Here is a 27,492-nt window from a genome sequence, read left to right as displayed (position 1 = left end):
ATAGCGATTTTAATGGTGGATATATATTTCGCATGATCTCTATTGCCAGAGTTTATTATTATTATTATTATTATTATTATTATTATTATTATTATCATTATTATTATTATTATTATTATTATTATTATTGTGATTTTTTTATAATTGACAAAATTATTTTGTGTTCAACATGTGCATCACTTAGAGTAAATGAATTCGGAAGGGATAGTTTCATATTGGAAAGGCCAATATATTTGAAGTATAACATTTTTAATTAATGAATTATATTTGTTTCGACACAGAAATCGAGGCATGGACACTGATGAAATCAGAGGTTGGCAGCCTCCTGCATGCTACACACCAAACTATGGAGGAACATATGTAATTAGAAATCAACTGCAAGACTAGGAAAAGAAATTATATGCACCAGGAAGGTAGTGGGACAAAACCGAGAAGCACTGCGGAGTAATCTGGAAAAGGGTTACCAGCAACAGATAGCTGTGCAAAAGAGTTGGAAAGACCTTCATCCAGCTGTGAATAACAATGTTTAACTAAAATGATAATGATGATGATCATGTTAATTCATTACACATTTCACAGTTATACACCGTGAATAAACACAGCTCGTGCAAATGGCTTGTTAAATCTATGAAAACTATACACAATACTCTCTTAACCCTCATACTACCAAAGGGGGAATTATTTTGTGCTCAACACAGTATGACTTTTGTAATTACTCTTCTGATCGTTTCGTTAAAATTGTAAAGAAAAATATGTTGTTGCTAACATGTTTATCTAAAACGTATATTTATATCTCACGGTGGTGCAAATTGAACGTTAGTGTAGCTCAGAAATTTGCTATTTTAGGTTGGTGCGCACAAAGTACTTCCTTATTGGTAATAGATGTGACTGAAATTTAAAAGTGTCATTCCTAGCTGTCTAGCCTTATCCACTGTACTGTTCACTTCAGTCACTGTCGATTTTTGTTAGAATTTCTAATTTGTAGCTTTTGCAAATTGTATTTAATCTCAACAGGTGGGTACAAGATAATACCCCTTTAGGTAGTCGCGCTAGAAGAATTACCTATGTAGTGCGAGGGTTAAGAAAGACTGCATTAATGTACGATGTTTTCTTTTTCACAATTCTTCCACATTGGTTGCTAAGAGATTCTGCTTCAGGACAGAAATGTTCATATATATTAAAATTTGAATTATATCTGTTCTGAGACGCGAGCCTAGCAAGCTATGCAAAAATAAATTATGGAAACACGATTTACACGCTTGTACGAGAATCTGTTGACAGTGTAGTTGTCAGGATAACTACATAAATAAATAAATAAACGAAAAAGAAAGAAGCTATGTCACGTGATGATACTTGAAAGATTTAATTTGAAAGACTAATCCAGAAGATCTGAAAGACTGATAAATTAACGCCCACATTACAAGTGTGAAATAATAATTATATTTCAAACAGTCAAATTTGCTATATACCGGATGCGTATATTATCCGTGCGTGACAAATTACTTGGTTCAAAATGTCGGTGTCAATTCACGCAATCTATGACAGGAAATCCCAATAGGATGGGAAAAATATTGGATGTGAGTAGATAATGTTGCAAAAAATATATCATCAATGCGTTTCCATAATTAGAGAAAGTTAAATCACATACAAGCATTGCTGATCATGTGATAAAACTGTTTTATTGTTTATGCTTTAATATTTTCCACTTAGGGAGATCACAACTTCCATTATTATCCATTTTATAAATGTACATACATAAGTAATTGCAACCGAAAAATACGTGTATGCTAATGTACATCGACTGTTTGATATTACACAAATAAAAAAAATGTTTATCATTATGTTAGAAAAAAAGTTATTGAGTCATCTGAAAATTAAGGCAATAGACGAAACAGAAACATTTCTATTTAAGCAAATAATGCCTCGGATATTTTTGACTCAACCATTGTTTAAGAGATGACTCAATATTCAGCGATTTTGTTGTTAATATTTCGATGTCAGCGATTCTATTGTTAATATTTCAACTATCAGTGCTTCAATTAACAAACCTTTAATACAATATAAGTAATTTTTCTGGAAAAACGAACCAAAGTCAATTTACTATTGCCAGTGGCGTATTTAGGTGGGCTTCCGGGCTTAAGTCCCCCGAAATCTTACTTACTATAGTAAAGTATAGTATCTTGCAGATCTTTCACATTTTCTTGCAAGGCCCCCCCTTCCCAAAACAAAATCGTAAATACGCCACTGACTATTGCAGTAGAGATTTTTCCGGGCAATGTTCCGGAAAGGTTTCGACAAATATTGCTAGTATTTTACAAATAAACATTTTTAAAAGAGCCCTAAAATATAGCATAAATCATTTTGATTTAAAAGATCATCACAAGGAGTAGTTTTCTCTTGAAATTAAGTTTTCTTCGGATGATTTTCTCTAAAACAGATGAAGTAACTTTCCATTTCTTATAATCAATAAGAACTCCACAGTATGTTACGCTCTAATTTAAGAAACTAGTGCGAGAGAGCTAAGTAACTGCACCTTTTATTTTTGTCAGTTCAATTTCGTCCTAATATATTGTAATTGGACCCTTATAGGTCATCTTTCTTTAACATTGACTACGGCAATAAATCTATTACAATTTCCAACATCCTTTTAATTTTCAGAATTTAAAAGTTGCAACTTACTTCTAGGGTAGATAGGCGCTCGGATGACAGACTGAAGGACAAAACAAATTATTTTTAATAGAGCAGATTCTCAAATAAGAAAACTGAATGTGTAAATGAACATAAGTGTTTGCCTTAAAAAATAAAATAAAATTCTAGTTTAATGTCTTATGACTGAAAAGGAACGAGATGAAGGGAGACAGTGATCATGATAAAGAATTAATGGTGGAATAACGAAAGTAGGAATGAAAGGGAGAACTCTAAGAAATCAACGCACATGGTGTTTGTCCACCTCAAGACCCACTTGGCACAAATTGTTGTCAAACCAGGAACATTTTCTCTTAAATATGTGTGATCTGAAAGATGAGTTTAATAATGCGGTTTCATGGTTCATTCTAAGAAATAAATAAATTAATTAATTAATAACACACATATGATTAAGGATGATATGTATTGAGTGTCTCCACTAAAGCTTTATCTTGGCTGTGATTACTCAGTGTTGAATGAGTCCCCTTACGGCATATCATTTTTGAAAATTGAACAACACTTTATTTACAGAGGATCTTTTCATAAAATTTAAAGTTGCTACGAGTATACCTAAGAGTTTAGAAGATCTGAATGAAAGGAGCGTAAAAGAATCATTTGTTAGAAATTCATTCTCACAGACGAGGACCATCCTAAATGCAGCCTAGGGTAATCGGAAACGTTAATATGAAATTTTAACTTGCTATTTGCAATTGTTTCGAATATCTGGTGAAAAACAGGGAGAGATAAGCTCGTTTCCTGTCTTTAGGTGTTTTTGTTTCTTACTCGTACTCGGGTGCTGTGTCGAGCATCTGACTGAAGACCTTAAAAAGTATTAGCTTCTTTCATTTTCCTTAGGACTTTCGTTTCGTTAGAACTCTTTTATCTCATAATCTAGGCTCATGAAAATAATTTGTTTATAGTCTCAACTTCCCATTTCCAACAGCGTCTAAGATTTTTTGAATGCCCATAATATCTATAGACATTTCCTCGTCTGCCTCTCAAATTCCATTTCCCTATCCACACTCACTTACGAATTACGTTTTGTAAACGTTCATCTTAGGATTTAAGAGTGATATTGTACAAACGTTTCTTCGTATGTTCACCGCAGTGCACTTCCTCTTACTTCTAAAGCAATACACAGTGGGTATCATTCTGCTTTAATATTGAATGAGAATGGGTTTATAGTTGACGATGAGTTACACTCTGATATAAATTTACGGATTATTATATATTATTTTTATAGAAACGTAAGAAAGAAGTACTGATATATATATATATATATATATATATATATATATATATATATATATATATATATATGTGTGTGTGTGTGTGTGTGTGTGTGTGTATTAATGAAAATGAGTTGTTATTTATTATTTGATGGAATGATAACGTAGGAGAAATCGGTAGAACTTTGAGAAAGTCCATGAACACAATTTTATCTACCACAGGATCAAGTAGGCTGGAATCAAACAAGGGACCTTCGCAGCAGAAAAGCATTCTACCACTGAACCAAAAAGTAAATTTAAAAATTAAACTGTAATATTCTCAAGGTAGCCGTAAATAACGTACAAGCCCTTCACCTCTTTATTATAAAAATGTCGTATATATAGTTATCATACAAAGTCTCAATAAAATATTTCTCAAAGTTTCTAATCACTTTAAATAAATGTTTTCAAGGTTGGATGAGAAGGGGCCCCCTGGGTATATATTGTTGCCTACGATTAATAGAAAGGTATTCTAGTCCTAAGTGGTTTCAAATAGTCCTCCGTAACTCATAGTGATGTCAGGAGTAGGTATTGTAGGTTAAGTTTTCGTAGACCATGGCGGTCTAGGGAGAAAGTATTGTAGGTTAATGATCAGTACATGATACTGACAATTTCTCGGTTCCAACGTTCTCTTTTATAGCCATCCCTTGGAGAGAGAACCTGTGGAGGGGTCGTCGGAGTTCTTCGTGATTCTTCGTGTTTTTTGCCTTTACGTAAAATGTGGCCTGCCACTACTTATTTACAAATTGTGAAATCAAGTGTTTATAATTAAAAAAATATATATGTGGCTTATAGTACGTGTGGGTGCAGGGATTTTTATAACACATCTAATCATTCTGAAAACATTGATTTAAATATGTAACAGAGAGGAAGAAAATAATGAGAAAATAAGAACTGTACAAATTTAAATAAACAAATATTAATTGAACTAGAAATTTGTAGTAAATATTTCGAATGTTTTGTTATGTGTGTATTAAATGTTGATTATGCACGTAAAACAACATCCACACTAAAGAAAAGAAAGGAAATAGAAAAGAAAGAAAGCAATAATAAGATTTTGACATACTCATGAGTTATTAATAGTTACTCACGGATAACTTTAGGATAGAAAATGCACACTAACAAAGTCCCTTGCTACAGGTAATATAGCTTGTCACAAATTGTAAAACCATTAGAACTTAACATAATTGTCTTTTTCTAAAATAATACTTACATGTAAGGCTCAATGAATGCTGGTAGTCCGTGATGTTTTTCGTGAGGCACTCCGAAGTAATGCTCGTACGTATAACCTTCCTCTTCTGCTTTGGTCAAGCCATCCACTAAATTGTCAGCCGATTGGTAAGTGATGTCAGATAACAAGTGTCGAACCAAATGACGATGACGATCCAGCTCATGTTTGATAGCTTCCCTTAAAAAGAATCGAATATTTATTTATATACTTAGAAGACTCGTACAGTATGATAATAATTAAAGACCGAATGTTAGGCAAAATGCCTATCCTTTAATATTAAAAATGTGGTGTAAAATAACGTTTTAAAGTTTATATAGTTCGTTTTAGTTTCAATTTAAGCCGATTTTATTTTGCCTATTTTGCCTATTTCGCCAATTCCTACCTAAATAATTGCTTTAGTGTCTCATGTTGCTTATTCTATGTATTTTCTTCAAAATAAGACTTTATTGGAGGAAAATATATAATTTAGTATTCCAAGAAAGGCTTCTGCCTGTTGCGAGAAATATAAGTGTTGTTTATAGTGGTACCATGCCGTGAACTTTGAACTGCTGTGTGTACTGATAAATGTATAAAATTTGGATTGTTAAGTGTAGTGATAAAGTGATGCAGAGAATGTATTTATTAAATATGCATGGAATATGTCAAGCTTTGTTTTTATATATACAGTAAAAGAAGATATTGACAAACAGGTATGTTTCTATATTCTTTTTAATATTATCTATGACTTGAATTTATGTTTCAATTGTATTGTGTATTTATCTCCACTATTTCAGTTAAATCTTAGTGTCTATTTTACTGGCTATTTTTTAAATTTTAAATGCCTATTTGCCTCCTATTTTTCATGTTTTTAGTGCCTAGACATCCGGTCTCTAATAATAATGTAACTGCTGGAGAATGTAAACTTAAAATACAGGGTAAGAAGAATACGAATTGCTCTGTATATGAGATTATAGAGTTTCGTATTTAAGGTCTTTGATAACAACCTCGATAAAAACTGGTTCTGGAAAGTGCACTAACAAGACTTTCCCGATTAAAAATATTTCTGCTTGACTTCTTTAACATTCCCATCTGCCTTCTCTCGTAATTTTTAATATTTTCAACACAATAGACAAAGCAAAGAATACAGCAATATCTATGTAATATTCTAGCGAGTACAAAATACAGCTAATTAATCAACTAATTTGTAATCTGTATCAACTAATCTGTAACTCATGAGTTCAACTTCTTCACTTTACCGATTGCACGGACCCGCCAAGCAACAGCTATATGCTGCACGCCTCAGTGACACGAACACCTTTCCGAGGGCCTACTTACGCGGTGTTCTTGCGGAGTCCATATTCTGTTGGTTGGTGCTAGCGGGGCTTACTTTGCAATGTTGTGTCAACGATACGATATTGTATAAACCAACTGATCCAGATGCACTGTTATCGTTTTAGTGCCATGCTTGGACTTTCATACGACCCTCAACAATGCATTGGCTTCTGACTTTCAGGGTGACCTAGCTTGCTATAAGTAGACGTATATTGAGTTTGTGACGTTAGATAAGTTTATATCCCTGTTGTGTTGCTAAGTTTCCCGCGACACATCAAAGGGACATTTTAGTCGCGCCAACCTAATATTGAAGCAGAAACTTAGTATAAGAGTACATGTGAAAAAAATATTACTAACATTGATTTTAAATGAAGGCAAAGTTTTTCTGTTAAAGCTCATATGGGAGGAAGACGCAAGAACTATGCAGCGGGATGATTGAAGTAAGTTTGTTACTGAAGAGACAGGTTCTGATACATGATGCATTTCCTGACAGTTTGAAAGACATTTGCGTTAAAATGAAGGATAAGTCTAGACTTCCGTGGGTGATTCATCATGTTTTATCTTTGTTCTTCTCGAAACTCTGACAACTATGTGATGAGTTTTGTGCAAGAAATACTTTAAAACAAAGCATCGTAAGAAAGGATTTTCGTTGTAAAAAAAAAAAAAAAAAAAACTTATTTTCTACATGTTATTATCATTATAATGCAAATTTAGTTTATTTGTTTACTTTTCAACACAAACATAAGAACAGATTTCTTTCCCAATGGGTGCTTGCATTTCGCAATAAATGGCAACATCTCACATGCTATTCTTGTTCATAAATTCAATAGACCAGTAATCCCAAACTAAGGGACAATCACCTTCTGAGATATGTGAAAAACCACCGAGGGAAATTATTATTAAACTTCAAAAGTATCAGATATTGATTTATTTTTTATTTTCACCACGATTACTGAAATTTTGTAACTAACAAAACTCAAACAGTGAGATTTTGTTTTTTTTAATTTTCAGATGTGTTTATCCTTTCTAGTATACTCTTGGTAGCGTAAGTTTGTGATTATGACAGTAGTTAACAACAAAATTAAAGCAGCATGGAAAAATTTGGCACAACGTTCTCAGAAACCATAGATACGATAGAAGATGTTCATAGTTTTATATATATATATTTTTGAACAGATATGCCCATGTCTCGTAAGACACACTACAGACCCTACACTACAACCTTTTGCATGTAAGATGATGATAATACAGAACTCTATAATATTATGTTATGGGCTCATTCGTGGCTAAGCGGTTAGCGTACGCGCCTTTGGCGTGGGAGACCCGGGTTTGATTCTAGGCGGAAACTCACGTAGTTCGGATTCCACGTTAATCAGTAGGTCCACGTCTCATATAGCCTCGCTGCTGAACGGGACGTTAAACTCAAAATCAACTCAACTCAATATTGTGTTATGGGCGAAACATGTAAACTGGAACTTCATCTTTTTTTTACCAAGTGTGAATCTTCAGTAAATATTAACTTTAAGGTCATGGTGATCTTGTTATTATTGTTTGAGACCCTGAGTTCTAAGGCGCATCAAGGAACGCATTTTATACAGCATATCAGGGTACTTCTAGGTCACACATACCTGCGATGCCCAATATAGGGCTCAACAATAGCAAGGATGCCCGTTTTGTTGCGATTGAGATCAGAATTTATTCCTTTTTCTGATGCACGGAAACCTGTTTACATACACTATTCACTCTTTGGTTATAATAATAACGTATGTCGGAAAGGACATAAACGTAGGTTACTCCCCACAAAAGGTCAATTTTAGGAGTACTATGATCACTCACACGTAAATTCCATAATTTCTACGGTTAACACACATCACATTCGAATTACAGGTAATAATTTCTCAGGCGTGTTTCCGCATGTTTGTACCTAGCGATTGAAATCGTTAACAAACCTGAAACGACCTTTGTCCATGTTATAAAGTCTTTAACAACATTTATATTCAACTAACCTTTCGGAGCACAGTTATTTTAGTCTAACCTGAAGTTCTAAATTTACTAATTAAATTGTTTCTGCAATTTAAAAAGAAATGTATTACATAAAATTGCCAAGTCTGAAGTTGGAGCGAAGCTATTAAACATAATTAAAAACTTTTCTTATTCATTATAACATACATTATTTGCGTTTCAAGAAAATTATTAAATACTATCAAGCATTCATTCATAAGTGAAAGATATACTTAGACGTCGCTTTTCTCCAAACAGTTCTTCCGAAAAGTACTTTCCGATTATTATTTAAGCAGAACGGTTTGCTCGATCTTCTCTTATGTCTAAATCTGGCAACAGTAATCATAATAGCTATGGAAAAGTTGATGTAAGTCAGTATTACCGTTTAGAAGAGATAGTCGCAAAAATGAATTGGATTCTTTTCCTTTAAATTTTACTATATTTTTCTTATGGCATTTAGTGTGTACCTTTTGAGTTTTGCCTCAAGTAACGCGTTCTACTCGGATGATATTGAGCTTGTATCTATAACAGAAAAAACAAAATTTTTATTTGGTGTACCTAGGTTATTGTCTTTAAGCTAAAGAAGTCTTATGGCAAATGTTATATTAATATAAAATATCTCCTAGAACGAGGATGTTTGAGAAAACGGGTTGGACGGGAAACTTATGGATACGATGTTCTCTACCCAAACTCATAGGCCTATATCCTGGAATCGAACCAGAAACCTCATACACTGGAGAGAGTGCTTTACTACAGAGGAATGGTAGGATTGACGGTCAAATAGAATTATCAATATCGGTATGAGGTAATTAAAATTAATGAAAATGTAAAATCAAATAGAAAAAGAGAATGTCTGATTAGTCTAGAGGTCTTCTTTAGTAAAGCAGAGATTGGAAAAGAGAGATAGTAACACAGAGAGAGTAATCAGTCAATAAACGAAACCTATTTGATTGAAATGCTCCACCTGATTGTAAAATATGATTAAAATCTTGCAAACCATTCGGCGAACTACGACGACCCGCTCGGGAGAGTAATACTCCCGGAAGTACGTTTTTTCGCGCGCTACTCTGGCCAGCTGTTTTACGCGCTATCCTAGTCAGTTGTTTTAAGTTGGACACAAAATCTATATCATTTAGTACAAGGGGAACAAGACGAGCCTTATATCATGGAGTACAAGGGCAACAAAACGAGCCCTGCGGGGCTTCTAACCCGTTCCTACTACTACTACTTATCTGTACAAAAGTATGTAAATCACATTTTTGAGTATTATTTTCGTATTATTTTAAGTTAAAAAGTGTTATAAAAATGTAAAAAAAATGTTAAAAAAACTTTCCTCGGGCCGGGTTTGAACTCACGCCAAAAGAGATTTTCGTTACTAGCATATAGCGCTAGTGCACTTTTTTTTAACTGATTTATTGACAGCTTAACAATACATTTGTGCAATTTAACAAAAACTACATATTATACAACAGAACTACTGATCAAAAAACCGCCCCAAGTTATGAGGGGGAAACAAAAACTTCAAATAATTAGCAAAAAATCCATAATAAGAAGGAACATTTTGACATTTGACATGCGCACCGTACATAAACAATTTGTATTGGTATTCTGAATAATCTACATGAGTAACCAGATAGTACACCGTATAAGCACACAACTAGAGCATCGAATTTTGTTTAGGCTGCGGCATATAGCAAAAATCAGGAAGGCGTAATAAAGTATCTGGGAATGCTTGAATTCCACAATGGCATATATATCCTAACATGGCCCGTAATAAATGCCATATTGGTAAAACCTTAGAACACGTCGTGAGACGATGTTGAGAATCATCTTCCTGTGCACAAGAGTGACATACGTTGTTTGCAAGTAAGTTAATGCGTACTAACCGAGCAGCTGTAACAAGAAGATCATGTACGACTTTATACCACTCAATGCGTATATATTGTGGTATGACAGGACTATTTATATTTTTCCAAATTTGCGTCCAGCAAGAGGTGGGACTTATTCTTTCGACACGAGAGACTGTGGTATGGTCAGAAAGTAACCTTGTATTGTACAAATTTTTTGCAAGCTCTCGAGAAGAAAGAGCCGGATCTCGTTGTAAGTAACTGCCCTCCAATAAGAGTTCTTTTAAATAATAGACCGATGGGAGTAAGTTACCTATATTTAACGGTGCAAGTATACCGATTCTTTCATACCAGAATAAGGCCCACTCTTTAGTGAAGGAAGGAGATTCCTGATACAGTTTACAATACCATTTTGTGAAATACAGAACATAACACTTTAAATGGACATTGATCAAATTAAGACCTCCACTCTCCTTCCTTTTACATAATATTGAATAAGGCACACGAAAGATTTGCCCTTGCCAAATATACCAAAGACTCAAAGATTGAATTTGACGGAGACTATCCTTCGGAGCCGGCAAAATTTGGGCAACATGCCATAATTTTGCATAAATATAGCTATGACAAATCCAGATTCGTTGTTCCAAATTAAATGGTCGAAAACGAATATCCTGACAAAGTAACTTTATATTAGTGATCACTCTCTTCCAATTAGAAATAATCATTGAGGAAACATTTGGCTGGTAGACTATACCTAATATAGAGACTTGCGACACAACAGATATAGTAGTCGGCAGATAAGTCGGAGTTGTAACATCAAACTTTAAAAATTTACATTTATGCATATTTAGACTAGCTCCAGCAGATGTTCTAAAATGAGCCATAACCTGCATAACTTGTTGATAATCCTCTTTTGAACGGATAATGACACTAATGTCATCTGCATAAGATCGCAATGCAAGTTTAGTGCCGTTCATTGGAATTCCAGTAAGCTGGCGATCGAGTTCCGTAATAAGAGGCAGGAGATATATACTAAACAAAACCGACGACAAGGGGTCTCCTTGGCGTATGGACTTACGAATTGGGAATGCTGGTGTCAAGAAACCATTGACTTGAAGTCTAGAAGCTGCATGTAAAAACAGGGTTTGGACTTGTTGAATGAATTTCTGAGGTAACCCTATATGTTGCATAACATGAAATAAATAGGAATGTCGCACATTATCAAAAGCTTGACAGAGGTCTAAACTCAGTAAACCACCCTTAGTACCAGTGGTATCAAACCAAGCATCTGTGTCGCGGAAGTCCATTAGAACATCTAACATTTTGTTACCAATACTAAAGCCACTTTGGGCGTCATGAAGTAGATCAGGCATGAAAGGGTGCAATCTACGAGCAAGAAATTTCGCAATAATTTTGTAATCACAGTTGAGTAATGTAATAGGGCGGTAATCACTCAAGACCTGGGGTTTATCTTTCTTCGGTATTAAAACAATGACCCCCGTAGCAAATGTGGTAGACACCTGACCCGTCTCTAGGATATAATGAGCGACTTCAAGAAAGTCCGAGGCAATAATATCCTAATAACATTGATACAAAGTATACGGAATTCCGTCAACTCCTGGACTACTCAATGTACTACAAGATTTAACTACTTGGTGGATTTCGTTCATTGTATATGGTTGGGTCAAGAGGTGTGTTTCAGAGGTAGGAAAATTCACTTGCGGTAGAGGAAATGGCGGATCAGACTGAGTAGGATCAGGTATGTCATTAAATTTATTTTGGTATTCGGAGAGTATATAAGCCGCTATATCAGGTTGCTTCTGAAGGACATTCGCATCCCCTGTATGAAGAGAAGGAATACTGAGACGTTCTCGTCGGCGAGTTTCTTTTATATGTTGGTAGATGGATAACCTTTCGTGTGGAATCGTCAGAGGATCACGTCTTCTTGCCGTAAAACCTTCTAAGTTTTTTCGTTGCAAATTTAAAACTTTTGCTTTAAAAAATTGCAATCTTTGATATTGATCTGAAAGATCATTCCTGTGACTCAATTCTTGGAGACATTTGTGATAAAATTGCAAAGTATGTGTAGTCTGTATAGCCTGATCTTGTGCGATGCGCATAAAGAAGGTTTTGATATTGGGTTTAACCATTTTCTCCCACCAATTAAGAATAGAGTTGAAGTGGGGCTTACGTTCACACCATTTAATCCAACAGTTTCGGAAGTTTTCTTTAACTTCAGGTAAATCTAACAAAGAAGAGTTTAATTTCCAATAAGATTTACCCATTAACTTTCGTGGTACATCATAAGGGATCCATATTTATACTGCAAAATGATTGGAAAAAGAATTACCACGCACATCATACATCACTTGTGGTGTACACAACCTATCACTAAAATAAAATCCGTCTATTCTACTCTTAGTACTATTACTACGGACATACGTGTACAAATGGTCTTTCTTTTTAAAAATAGCAACATCCTGTAACCTAAGTCCATCGACTAAATATCGTAATTCAATACTATAACTAGTGTCTCCTGTGGCATCTTTTCCAGGTCGAATAATACAATTATAGTCTCCCCCAAAAATTACATGATCATATGTCAGATTAATCATATACACTAACGTTTCATTAAAAAATATCTCACGTTCATTTATTTTATTATGCCCACTAGGAGAATATATATTAAGAAATAATATTTTGTTCCAAAGAAAACCAATAGCACGGCCATCTGGTGTCATACGCAACTGAGAAATCTCAAATTCGTGCTTGATCAAAATTGCAGTACCTCTCCGGTTCACTCCCAAATTTACGTAAGATTTATAACCAGTGAGATAAGCAAAATTATCTTCAACTACCTCTTGCAAAAAAATAATTCCGGAATCGTGGTCAAATATACCGGTATACTGTTTAAACAGTTGACGTTTCGTTTCCGAACTCATGCCATTAACATTAACAGTAACACAACTCAATAAAGACATAAGTAAACACAGTAAACTTAGTAAACCAAGTAAACACAGTAAACACAAGGCAACCTTAACACTCATTTCCTGTTAAATGTAAACAACTAAAGGAAAACGAAGTATTCAGGTATTTACAGACGCCGTTTCAGAACAGTCCATATTGCTTTCCTGATTATCACCCGTATTTAATTTCTTTTGTGAGGCAGTACTATTATTTTGCAGATGAAGCGCACTTTGTTGACGTGTCCGTCTTTTTGGCGATGCATTATCATTTCTTTTATTCTCTAATTTCGAACGTTTAATTTTGCGTTGGCTAAATCGTAGTAACGGAAAATCATCATTACTATCGATGTCAGCGTCCTTGAGAAGGTCAGAGTTATTATCGTTTGTATCAGTTTGAAGCACACAAGAAGCCTCTGGTTGCTTTCTATCGATACTCCCCGTTGTTGTTGTTGTTGAAATGAATTGACCTTCAGTTACCTTGGTCTGAGCGAGTTCCACGGGAGAAACACCAGCTACTTCCTCTGGTGTTACGTCAGCTGTTTCTGCCTGTGTTTGGTTCTCAACACCTTCGCTTGGAGCTACAGGTCGAACATCATTAGAATTGAATTGAATTTCTTCCTTCGTTACATGTAATTCACTGTCCGTAGTACTAGATTGGATGGCAGAGGGGGGAGGTACAGGCACTTGACGGGGAAAAGTAGGGGGTATGGGCAACACAGTAAGGCGAGAATTTAAAGGACAATTAGAGCGTTCATGTAATTCTGAATGACACCGTTGGCAAGTTTTAGGCTGTCCTTCATAAATAATATGACCTTGATATTTTGAAAACATCACAAATGATGGAATGTTTCGCTTAAGCTGGACACGGGCAAGATAAATGCCATTATTTACAGTATATCGATATTGTCTAGACCATGCATCAGGTGTAACACTTAACACATTACCATAGGCACTTAAAGTCGTCTGAATACAAGGAATCGAAGTCTCCGGGGGCAAATTAAATATGCGTAACACTTTCACTTCTAAAGTAGCATCATTTACCAATACTTTAGCAACGGCTCCATTATTATATTTGAAAGTGAGTTCACCATTAGCGTCACGAAGAATCTGTTCCATTCGAGTTTTCCACACTAATTTTAAATAAACACAACGTTGGGTTGTCGGAATTTGAATAACAGCGATTTCGTCTTCTTGCAAATGAAAAGTTTCAAAAATCCAATCATGCAACTCAAAAGCACTGGGTTTCTGTGCGCCATTTTCAAATAGAAATTGAATCGTATTTACACGATTCATTTTACTTCACTTTTACAGGCCAAAAGAATAAACCACGTACCTGCAATACACAGGAGCAATAAGCTCAGAAAATTATTAATAACAGTACGTCTCACTAACTTTCCTATGCAACACAGTAAGAACAGTCTTCCGAGAACTCTTCCTCACGTCCGTTCTCGTCGACGTTTCGCACTCGTATGGCACTCAGCCACGAGGACCGACAACAATAATCATCTGAATTTTGCTATTTGAATGCAAGTGGCAAGACATAGATAACGCCAACCAATCAGAACTGTGTTTTTCGTTCCTACTTCCGGGAGCATTACTCTCCTGAGCTAGTCCTGAACTACGTTTGTTGGAACTTCGAATATAATTTAAAACGACCAAAGCAGTTTTGTAGCAGAAGAAATGCTTAAAGAAATAAGATGGCATTTTCAGTTTCCCTGTGTTGAAATATTACTACACAAAACAACAGGCGTAGTAACTTCGAACACTGTGATAGGTCGAAAAATGTTTTCCATGATTCACAGATGTTATTAGAAATGCATGACCCGCAGTGTTAGCCAAGCACATGTAAGAATGAAATGAAATATTTAAAGCACAACAATTATATGATTTACCCTAAAGAAGACGGATGCTTGTAAAATAATTTATGGAATGATAATGTGGGAGGAAATAAGAGAGCCTCAAGAAAATAAATGAACATATGTTTTCTATATTGAACGCATGCTAATATTAACTTGTATTTGACAATATCGAAAGGTATATTACTATGCATGACCTCTTCCCCGCTCCGCAACAGCACCACACGCCACTTTTATATAGTATATATAATTGTGTTTTATTCAGTTCATAATGAAACCGAAAACAGTAATTTTTATGTTTCATTGATCCTTGTATAAACGTATATATTTTGTTTTATAAAATGCGGTAACTTGTACGTAATTACTGTGTCATTATGGTGTATGTAAACCATATTACTGTGAAAGGTTAAAAGGTAAAAAAATTTTTAGTTCAAAGATTATTTGGTTAAAGATCAAAAAATATATTTCTGATGTTAACAAATTGCGTACTTGAGATATCAAAGGGTATATACAGAAAGCATAAAGTTTTGTTGTTATTTGGCAGTTTAATCTCAAATACAATTTTTTTGGGTTAAATATCACAAACATATTTGTGAGATTTAAGCTTCAAACATTAGCGTGATGAAAGGGTATGTAACTAACATATTTAGCTTAAGTCTCCCCCTTAAAGTTCCATCTGAACTTTTAAGAATCTGTAAATATCATTATACTAAGAGAGTTTTCCTAAATGTTAATAAACTCAGAGAATTTTGCTTAACGATAATTACTGACCGCTTTTGTTCAATTTTGTACATTGTGGTTGTTTTTACTGGCAATACCAAAGTGTATGTTGTCATTCTACCGTGATTCCAACGCGTTTCAGGGAGTTTACACTGCATCTTTAAAATATGTACCTCGAAAATCCTGGAGTGGTAAATGTAGTCACTGTGTGGTGCTATGTTAAATATACACATCACTTCCTCTATGTGTAAAAACAAGGAAGTTCGCAACTTTACCTTCACTCAACTCTTTGGACTCATACGATCTGTTCCTAATGAGAAACAGCCGTTACCTATTTAATTAAGTTAACTCATTGTTTAGTTTGTTAGATGCAGTACAATAAACAAATTACAAACTTTCTGAATAACATTCGTTCTTTATTCAAGATTTGAGAAGATATGAAGAATGTTCATAATAAATATCATGCAAAATGTTAAAAACATAACGTTATTAGCTGTTTTTAATGAACACATCAATAAGAGGCAGGTGAGAAGTGACGTGGTATATTTGTTTATTACCTTCTTGATCCTATCCGTATATTATTAAGTAGGGTAGAAAACAATAAAGATATTTTTACGAGAATGAAATAGGCTGTTAACTTACAGAGTAAACATCGTAAAACGAAACCACAAAGATAAGTCTCTCATCTTCTGGCCTTGAATGCATCATACATGTGTCCCTCTTTCTTTTCTTTAAACCCACGTTACTGATATATAACCCCACATAAGATTCGAGGTCAAACAAAATATCTCGCGGACTCGTATTCATAAAATCCCAGACGTCTATAGTGTTCTGAGTTTATGTGGTCTAAATATATTTCTTTTCCTCTATTCTTAAGAGGCCTAAGAACTGCGAAATTAAAATATCGCTAATTTAGCAGTAATTATGTGATATTTTTTAAATAGATAAAAGATAATCGGAATGTGGAACAAAAGCGAGCTAGACAATTTTATTTTGCATGAGGTACCGTTATCATGACTTACCTAGTTTGCAATCATTTAAACGTGAAAATAAATGCCAACTTTTTAACAGCTGCTAATTGAAAAACATAAGTGAGCTATGATAACGGTATATCATGTAAAATAATATTGACTAGCGAGCTCTTGTTTCACTTTTCGAATTTTTTTTTTTTATCTATTTGAAGATATCAGATAATTACTGTAAAATTAGCGTTATTTTAATTTCTCCGTCATGGAACATCTTAAGGATAATTCCACGAAATTTGAAAATTTAAGATTCATTTCACTTAGTAATTGACCCTTATTTTTTGAAATCTTAAATATTGTTTGTTAATTTCCTCGATCAATATTTGTACCCATTTTCCAAGATTAAAATTCCAATTTCACGTTGTTTTGTAATATAATTTAAGTTTAGTAATCCCACAGCACGCGGTTAAACAATACATAACATTTTAAGTTGTTCACTTGCAACATTTCTCCTGAAAGTAGTTATGCTATAATTATTGCTTAAAATGCCTATTTCATATTAAACACCTATTATAAGCTAATTCGTATTGCACTATGATACTTCCTTATGTTTGGTTATCTTAGAATAGGGTTCGTTATCGTTATGTTAAATTAGATTTGGGTAAGACAATAACTAGGAACTAGAAGACATAGTTTTCTCGATTGTTTTTATTTCTTTCAGTAAAGAATACCAACAATGTAGGTAAAGGAAATAGAATTAGAAAACTCGTATGATGTATGCTCTGGATTTAAAGTGTTTCTAACTATAATAATACCAATGAACTCAATAACACATAATTCAGGATAAAGAGGGAAATTATTATAAGCACTTTTATGTGAGCTGCATGAAGTGAAGAGCCCAGAAGTACAATATTAGTAAAGTCTTAAGTAATACGTAACTTCTGCATAGATACGACGTGTTATCAATGCTGTCAATCAACTACTATACACCGCAGAACATAATTACATCATATGCACCGTGTTTCTATGGTTAATTTACAAGTCTTTGATTGTGATTCTATTTATGAAAATAAACAATAGAATTGTATGAAACCCTGAAAAATTGTATCCCACAACCCGGAAGAGGAATTGGTAAAGTAGCGGCTAACATCATCTAAGCTTAGACAACATTCCGATGTTCATCTTCTGAGATAAAGGAAAACTCCAGAAAGTTCTAGACAATTTTTCTGAGGATCACGAAATCTACAACATATCACAGTTTCATTCATTTACACAGAAATAAAAATATCACTATACTCGGCTGTTTTCAAATCTCTGGACCTGTAGCAAACGGTCTAATCGATCAATAATTGATGATTTTGTCCATTAAGACTTTTCTCACGATAACATTACAACGTATCACACTGTTACTCATTCTTACCGATATTCAGAAGATCGTTATACTTGGCTGTTTTCAATGAAGTATCCCTGTGGTTGTGTTCATTAAGACTTTTTCTCAGGATGACAAAATATATAACATATTACGGTTTCTGTCAGTTTGATCGAATTTCAGAATATCACTATCTTCGTCTCAGTGCTTTCATAAAAGTGGTCTGGTAGTGGTCAGTGATTGGTGGTTTTGCCCATTAACACTTATTCTCAGAATCACAATATCTACAACATATCGCGGTTTCAAGCAATTACATCGAAATCCAGAATACCATTACCTTTTGCTCTTTTTTAAAAACTGGCCCTGTAGTGGCCAAACGGTCAGTGATGGTGGCTGTGTTTATTGAGACTTTTTCTCAGGATAATAATATGTGCAACATATCACAGTTTCAGTCATTTTCATGAAATCCAGAATATCACTGTCTTCGGGCAACAGCTGTAAGGCCACAGCTAGCAGAGTGATTAGCGTCCCAATTGGGATATTTTACGTAGATAGGTGCGGGAATCTATCCAAGAGAGGGAAGGCCAATAAGTTCAAGTATGACACCCTCAAAGGGGAAGCCGGAAGATAAGGGAAGGAAGACCCGAGCCACTGGCAAGGAGTCTCCCAAACCGATTCGGAAGGCTAACGACGCTGCTAACGAAAGTGACAGCCAAGCAAAGAAAACTTGGAGAGAAGCCAAGGGCTACAAGGCAGCCACCGAGCAGACAACCTGAACCATCCCTTAATGACAGCAATGTCACCGAGAGTGGCTCAGAGGTAAGCACTTCCACGTCGGGTTCTCAACCGGAGGAAATTGAAAGGGTACCAAATTCCCACCGTCTGCTGATGGAGAGTGCGGAATTTCTTGATTCCACTCTCAAAGTGGGAGAGAGGGTAACTGAAAAGGCCATGCTTCCCTTAAAGGACAGGCTGATAAAATGGGCCATCGAATGGGGCAGGCTCCTGGGGAAGATTGAGCAATTGCCAATCATGAACCAGGAGCTAACGCTCAATCAGCCCTGGAGCTAACGTTACCCAAACTAAGGAGAGCCAACCACAACCTGTGTCTTTCGCACAGGTAGCTGCCAGGGCTGTCTCGACCGTGCAGGGACAGACCGCCAGATCAAAACCAGTGGCGCAGCCTCGACATGAGTTCTTCATGAAACTAAAAGCTGATGAAACTCCCAAGGACATAAATAAGACCCTGACACAGGTCCTTAAACCTGCAAAGGACAATTAAGATCAGAGCGGTGAGGAACACAAAAAACAGCGTGGTGATAGAGACTGAATCGGCGTCAGACCTGAGGAAAATCCAAGAGAATCAGGAACTCTCGGCGAAGCTTAGGGTTGAGCTTTCGCAAAAACGGGATCCACTGGTCATCATTTACGATATACCGGAGGGCAAAAGTTCTGAGGAACTCATTGAAGAGGTGCACAGCCAAAACGTGGGTGATGACTTGCCCCTTTCTGAGTTTAAAGAATTTCAGGCCGCGGTTTAAAGCTGGACCAAAGGGAAAGCCAACAGTCCATCACGTGGTCGAGGTTTCGGCCAAAATGCGGAACCACCTACTGGTACGAAAACGCATCTTTATTGGTTTTCAGTCCATGGCAGTCAAGGACTTCCTTGTCGTGCCTCAGTGTTAGAAGTGTCGGGACCTAGGTCACGTCACTAAACACTGTAGGTCGGAACAGATGTGCTCCCATTGTGGTGTTAATGACCGCAAAAAGGAAGCATGTCCTTGCAAGGACCGTGAAGCTGCTTGCATCCCCTGTAAGAAGCGTCAGCGAACTTGCTCCGGGAAGGACAAGGAATGCGCCACATACAGTCTAGTTGCAAAGATAGTCGATCACACCGACTGTGGGCTGTAATTTGGCTAACACGGCAACACAACTGGTAAATCGAGTGGTCGGAGCACGTAATACCTACAAGGTATTACAATTGAACGCAATGCGATCCAGATCAATTTTGTATGAAGTCCGCAAACTTGCTGAAGATATGTTGCTAGAAATCGTTGCTCTGCAAGAACCCTATACAGATTATGGACAATTATCGGCCTTGCCTCTCATGGCACAGGTAGCGATGAAAGGAAAGCAGCCAAAAGCTATACTCGTACTGCTGAACCGGAATCTTTGGATAACGGTGGTCTCACAATTGTCGGATGAGCACACTATCTGCGCAGAAGTGCAGAGCTCGCAAGGGACGATAATTCTAGTGTGCAAGTACTTCCAGTTCTGCCATCCCATTGAACCGTTCTTAGACAGGGTGCAGGAGATTCTAGCCGTAATTCCCGGAAGGCAGGTAGTCATCATGTCTGATGCCACTGCCAAATATCCCCTCTGGTACTCTCGAGTGCTGGACAACAGGGGTGAGTTGGTAGAAGAGCTCATTCACGAGTTTCGGCTGACTGTGGCAAACAGGCATGTTCCCACCTATTCTAATAGAGTTGGAGCTAATGGGAACATTGACGTTACTCTAGTCAACGAACCAGACATAGACGTGGTACAGGATTGGAAAGTGCATGATGCTATCGCGCATAGCGACCAAAATGTGGTTACTTTTGCACTGACAGTTGAAAGGAATGAAGTCCAAGGGGCAGAAGTTCCAGAGAGACCGAAATACAGCCCTAGGCTCCTGAACTGGGAGCTGTTTACGGATGTACTGAATCTGACTCACGTCATGGCACCAACGATAGACGAGTCGGCTCGCAGACTACAAGAAGCCATTGTGAATGCTATCGAACGCAGCCAGAAGCCACCTCGTCCGCTGGGAGTAGCTTCCATGCCCTATTGGACGCGACGTCTTTCGAGGCTACAAGCGACCAGCAGAAAGGAAAGGAGGCTGCACCAGCCTCCACCAGACCCGGACGTCCGATACGACAGACTAGCAAGGTGTAGGGCGGCGAAGAGGACTTTCGAAAAGGCTCTCAACGTTGCCAGGGCTGCCTCATGGGAGAGTTACTTCCAGAGCAATCTGGAAACCGATCCCAGGGGTGTGCCTTACAAAATTGTCAGCAAAAAGATTAAGAGACGGAGGTCATGCAAACCCTCCAAAAACGTGCTAATGCGCTCACGGAGGGAGGGCAGGAAACTAGGGAGCTCCTGCTCAAAGTCCTCCATCCGAATAAGAATCTGAAGGAGGACGATGCAGACCAGAGAAGAATGCGTGATGGACAGCCCTTTTCGGGCGCCTCAGGTAGATGCGATGCCCTACAAATTTGTACGAGATATTACTCGATTACTGAAACAACAAGAACATATGGTTCCAGCCTGGAGGTGTTCGCGTCTCCAAAAGCTGCACCAAGGGCTGTCCCCAGGGATCTGTGTGCGGACCAACATTCTGGGATGTAGCGACTGAACCACTTCTAACGGAGTTACTGGGAATGCCGGAGACAATTACATCTGGTGGTATTCGCGGACGACTTGCTCTTACTCACGGGAGGAGACTCCCGCAGAGAAATAGAGGCAAAGGGGAATGCTATTTTGGCGCGCCTCGATGCCTGGTGCAGCAGGAATAAGTTGACTGTCTCAGTCAACAAAACGGTCTATATGCTGTTTGGGGAGAAGTTCCTTCGGGACCCAATTCTGAAACTCGGCAGACAGACCATCAAGAGGGTTAGGCATACAAAATATCTCGGAGTGATTCAGGATGAATGGCTCAATATGCAGAAGCATATCGAGTATTCCTGCAACCGAGCAAGTAGTATAGCACAGAGAATCCTCTCTCTAGAAGGAAGAAAGTTCCAACTCCAACCTGGCCACGTTAAAGTGTACAATGACACCTTGTGGACCTCAGTGTTGGCATATTGCGCCATCACGTGGGCACATAGGTTTGTTGTACGCGATGACAATATCCGAAAGGTGAGCAGACTAGAACGCTCGATCCTTATGCGGTTGAGTGGAGCATACAGGACGACCCCTAGAAACGCACTCTGTGCAGTTCTGGGAATAGTCCCTGTGCATCTGAGGATTCTCGAACGAGCTGCTAACTACTGGATCAGGAAAGGTGTTCCTGAGAAGACAGTCGAGATACTCGGCCAGCTCTGCCTCACAAAGGCAGAGACAATGGCTTGGGTAGTGAGCGGCTCTCAGAAGGATTGGGATGTTTCCAAAAGGGAAGAAGAACCTATGACGTGCTCCCGGATGTGGCTCAAAAGCTACAAATGGGACGCTTACGCTTAGGGAAAGTCTCGTACACTTTGTAACAGGACAGGGTTCGTACAATGCTAATTTATATCTATTCGGCTTGGCTAGAGCGCCACAGTGTGATTGTGGGAATGCCCTAGGCACCCCAGAACATACTGTCTTCGAGTGCGAGCTCGTTCAGCAGGTCCACCCTGCTGAGCGAGCAAGGTTGCTGCATATACCGCTAACGGACGCTCTGCGAACTGAAGCACTATGCGGAGACCTGGGAAGGATTACCACCGCAGTATCTGACTTCTACAAGGAAGGATACTGTGAGCGTCTCAGACAGAGGTGTGATCTCCCACAGGAACACAACGGAATTGACATAGTCTGCAGCAGGAGTAAAACCTTGTAAATAGTGTAAATATCGGGTACCAACGAACTCCAACTCGGAGGGATCCGGATGACGAGCTCCTATGCACAGGCAGACAATTGACAAGGAATGCATGCATTCCGGTGAGGAATTGACTCCCCGAGTCTTCTTCCTCCCAAACCCTGCCAGGGGATGAGGGATTCCTATGGGTCTTCCGGTCACTCCCAAATGGGAAACTAACGCGTCCCATTTGGCCTGGTAGCTTAAGTGGTACCTCAACACGGTAAAATTGACGTACTCCATTGGACGGCCATACCGGGGGAGAGCAGTGGCCACGGCCCTTCTCCCAAATGGCGATTTACACGTGCTGCTGGGTCTGGGAAGAGATACTGAGGATCTCAGCGTGTACGTGATACCTCAACACGTAAAAGAGAGGTAGTCCCGTATTGCTTGGACGATCCTACCGGGAGGTGAGAGTCGGATTCCTGCCTGATAGGACCAAACGGAAGAGGGAAAGGACCAATCCCAGATACCTGGGTAACGGCTCTAATTCCCCCGGAAGGGAGGAACCCTTGTAGGACATGGGCCGGCCCCAAACTCATATGGTGGCTTAACACGTACCATTGGATCCAGGATGAGGTGTTGAAGCACCTCGACGTGTGTGTGGTACCTCTACATATGGCGGTTGGCAGTTGAACGATATATGTAGGGAGGGCCGGGACGCAAGCCCCCTCGGGCATTGCCTGGGGTTCCCGGTTTGGGTTGGACTCTGCCGGGTTGTGGGCATACCGTGGGATTCGGTAGCGTATGGGAACTAATTCCAACAACCTGGTAGCGATAACAGTAAATGAAAATCCGGATATTCGGACGTTAGGCCGGAGAAGGATAAAAATGTACCGCAGTCAGAAGACTCTGAGATCAAGCCGCCCACGTGACTTCATTCTTGCGAAATTAAACTTTACAGCCGAGAATTACTACGATATGATTAATTGACGTAAATGTCTAAACCTTACCTTAATTATACGATACATGACCGATTAGCAGCCTGAAGAAATCAGCAGAGCCTCAGCTACTCTAACAACAACATTCCCTTGCCATAGTCAAGCTGTGGAGCGTACAGTAAAGCTAGTTCCCGGCGCAGAGTCCAAAAAGTGTGGTCAGGAGGCAAGAGATATCTGCATTAGAGCCAAACTGAAGTCTGGAGCAAGAATGTCCCGCTTCGAGACCAAGAAGAACTACGTGACCTAATGTGAAAAGTCAACATAAGCCTACCGGGTGTGTGAGTGGGCAGAGCTCGTGCAACCTCCACCCGCGTGGTGAATTCTGGGTTATTTTGTGTATAGAGCAAAATAAGCGAAGAGTTGCTCGAAACACCGTGATGTAATAAAGACTACGTCTACAACCATCCTGATTGTGGCCTTACGAAATCTGGACAATCATTCCAACAACTGAGCTAATGTGGCTTTACTTTGACACATAAACATTAGTAAATTATTTACTTGCATTGTTACAGCTTTCTTGTAATAAAACAAAATGAGAAAACGTGTATTAATATTCATGTTCCGTTTCGGACTTACAAAGATAAACTACGCAAACAGTGTGAAATTGTATGTTTCATCGTTTGAAGATTCTTGGACATGCAAATTTTGGATCTATTCAGATTTTGTGTTCTAAAATCTGAAACACTCTCTAAAGCATACAAGACTACCACCAAATCAGCAACTTCACGACTGCAGCGATCAAGACTACTATTACAAATAAAGAAGCAAATTGCTCCCCGAAATGAGTGAAGATATGCGTGACTCCAAGAACAGAACCTTTTTACTTCAGATAAAAGTAAGTTATACTCTTATATCTATGTTATTCAAAAGGTTAAAGACACACGCGATGTTAGCAAAAGTTTCGCAAATAGTTGGTCGACTGAAATATTTCATTCAATAACATTTCCTGGGCACAGCTAAATGGCGAGTCCATGTGAGACTCGTTTCTTCAAACCTTGGGACATGAACGAGCTTATCAAAGTAAGTGATATCTTAATCCAACAAAAAAGAAACTATGTATATTTGTCCAAAATCAAAACAACATCTGGAATTATACCAGTATATCAAGCCACCAACTTCCTCTCGTTGCGACCACTCACACAGAGAAGTGTACACAGCAGTACGCAAAAGTATTTCTTTGGTATCGACAACTAACAGACAGCATACCGAGAATTTTAGTTCCCCGAACAAACACAGAGTCTGAAACAGCAGGGCGCAAAATTATACCACCGCGATAGTTTGAAAAAAGGCGCATATTCTGGTCCGTACGTAGACTATTATTTAATATCACTATATTCCCCCACACAAGAAATAGGAACTCCCTGTGATATGTTGTGAAATGAGAGGTATTTTGTAAATATCATAATCACACGACAATATTAGAAATTGCCAAATGTACTACAACCAAGATAAATATTTCGTCCTAACTGTTCTAATTTCATTACTTTGAATCCAGTTAATTGGCAGTTGTCAGACGCCTGGACAGATGGAACCCAACTAACTAATAACTTTTCTAGCTACTGATAGCAGTTGGCAGCACTCAGTCTCATCTGCATGAAAGGGAAACTTATGAGTAGATGACGCACAAAATAGTTCTCTATTCTGAGATGAATATGGTTCAGAGCGTGTTGTCCAATGAGCGTCCATATTATTCTCAATATTGCTGTGTATGAAATGTATTATTTCGTTATATACTTTATGCTTAGAGAAATAAAATACTGATGACGCATGAATAAGTAAATGCTTGTAAGTAGATGGAAATATCAAATCTAAAACAACTTGTGGAAATAAGTTTGTAAATGATTGCCTCCATTGACAGACCTTCAATTCTCCCCACTCCAACATATTTTTTCTTTCCAGAGATATTTTGATTGTCACATTTGAAATAGTGAAAAATTTGAAATAGTTTGAACCTGTCCGAGATTTGAACCCGGGTATGCCGAATAGAACTTCAATGTGTTATCTACTTACCTACCCTGCCATTTCATGTTCCACCTGATCTATTTAGCTTGTTATATCGTTGCGTGTCAAATTATACATGAGACACTAATGCTCGTATAATGATACATTCCTTATGAGAGTGTCACAATGACTTTTTCAAGATGTTGTCCTTTAAATCAAAAACGAGATATATGGAAAAATATCAAGAAATGTTCCTCAAGTTGAGGCTACCTCATCGTTTGTAACGATGGCCTAGATTTACATTATTATGATTATTAATCAGTTTAACCCCTAATTTGGAAAGAAGAAACGACGGCAAACATTATTTTCTCATTTTCTCCAATTGTATCAAGTGTAGAAAAAGAAAGTTTAATATTTATTTTCCTCAAGTACTGGTTCATTTTTTATCTTTTAATGAATAATTGTTAGCAGATTGGTAAAACATAAAACACGTATGGCAGACACCCGGGTTCGAATCCTGTCCGGGCATTTTTTATTTTAAGATATTCCTTACGTAATTGGTTTGCTTTTCTGTTATTCCGTTTTTATTATTATTATTATTATTATTATTATTATTATTATTATTATTATTATTATTATTATTATTATTATTATTATTATTATTGTTATTATTGGAAAGTCAAGACTTGCAACATATTTTATGAAGTTTTTGATTGAATTTCAAGTCAATTTGTTGCAATGGAACTTATCTGAAATGGTGAATTGCTCTAAACATTAATATTTGTAGTAGTAGTAGCAGTAGGATGAGTAATCGTAGTAGAAACTTAAAAACAATTGTTCGGAAACGTTCGTATTTGATAATTTTTATGGTTACCAATACTAACAATATGGCTTACGTATTCATCAATTGTACGCTAAACATGTAACGTTCCCAGACAGTAAAAATCAAGGCTGATACGACTGACATAATCTTTCATAGTTCACTTTCGTATTGCGAGTGCACTGAAGAAAGTTGTCTCAACACTAATGCTGAGAGAAATGGAATATTTTCATTGTTATCTTAGATTGGAAATATCAATATTACAAATGATAAAAGTTTCTGGGATGTGAAACCAACGCTCATCCCACTACTCTAAGTCATCGCTGTTAATTAACTAAATGGAAAAACTTGATATGAAATGTCCTCAGCAAATTGCGTCTTTTTACGGTTATAATACTTGAAACCTTTTGTTTCTGCCATTATAAAACACAAAGTATTTGGTAGAAACAATAGTCACGAGCATTGAAATCTAAATTGTCAATGTACATTTTTGAAAACGGGTGATTGAGGTAGTATTAGTGAATGTTGTTTCAGCATTTAGATATGAAGCAGTTTAACTCCATGCTTGTTAATGAGGGCTAAGTTATTATGTGAAACTAAATAGCTCATAAAACATTTAAATATATCTCTTTGGGTATTTCTTTATAATTATAATCTTCACGAGCCATTATTATGCATTGCTGGTTGTCGAGTTCAGCATTTATCCCCTCTACTCGATACTGGGGAAACAAAATCACTAAGGCCATCGATAGAGATGGTGTGAAGCAACAACTGACATTTGCTGCGGGATCCAATTTTGCTGAGTGGTCACTAGTTGCCCATCGCTGATGCACCGTTTTTGGCATGGAGTAGCTTGAGTTTCAGGTTGTTTACGTTATACATTCTCTTTTTCTGCATTTCACAAAAGCAAAACGTCCATACAAAATAACGTAATAAACAGAAAATAAGTCTAAAAAATTCATTTCAGTGTGCGG

General features: G+C 37.4%; 1 protein-coding gene across 1 annotated transcript in view; it reads right to left on the bottom strand.

Moving 5' to 3' along the window:
* The window catches only part of LOC145661925 (uncharacterized), a 160,524-nt gene that overhangs the window by 59,803 nt on the left and 73,229 nt on the right, over window positions 1-27,492 (bottom strand). Inside the window, exon 6 of the mRNA XM_081727274.1 lies at window positions 5,167-5,361. Coding sequence (XP_081583400.1) covers window positions 5,167-5,361 — 195 coding nt within the window. The remainder of the gene's footprint in view (window positions 1-5,166; window positions 5,362-27,492) is intronic.

The sequence above is a fragment of the Thermobia domestica genome, chromosome 10 (genome assembly GCF_964235325.1).
Source record: "Thermobia domestica chromosome 10, izTheDome1.hap1.1, whole genome shotgun sequence".
NCBI lineage: Eukaryota > Metazoa > Arthropoda > Insecta > Zygentoma > Lepismatidae > Thermobia > Thermobia domestica.
The sequence above is the reverse complement of the archived record's forward strand: the minus strand, read 5'-3'. Positions and strand labels throughout refer to the sequence as shown.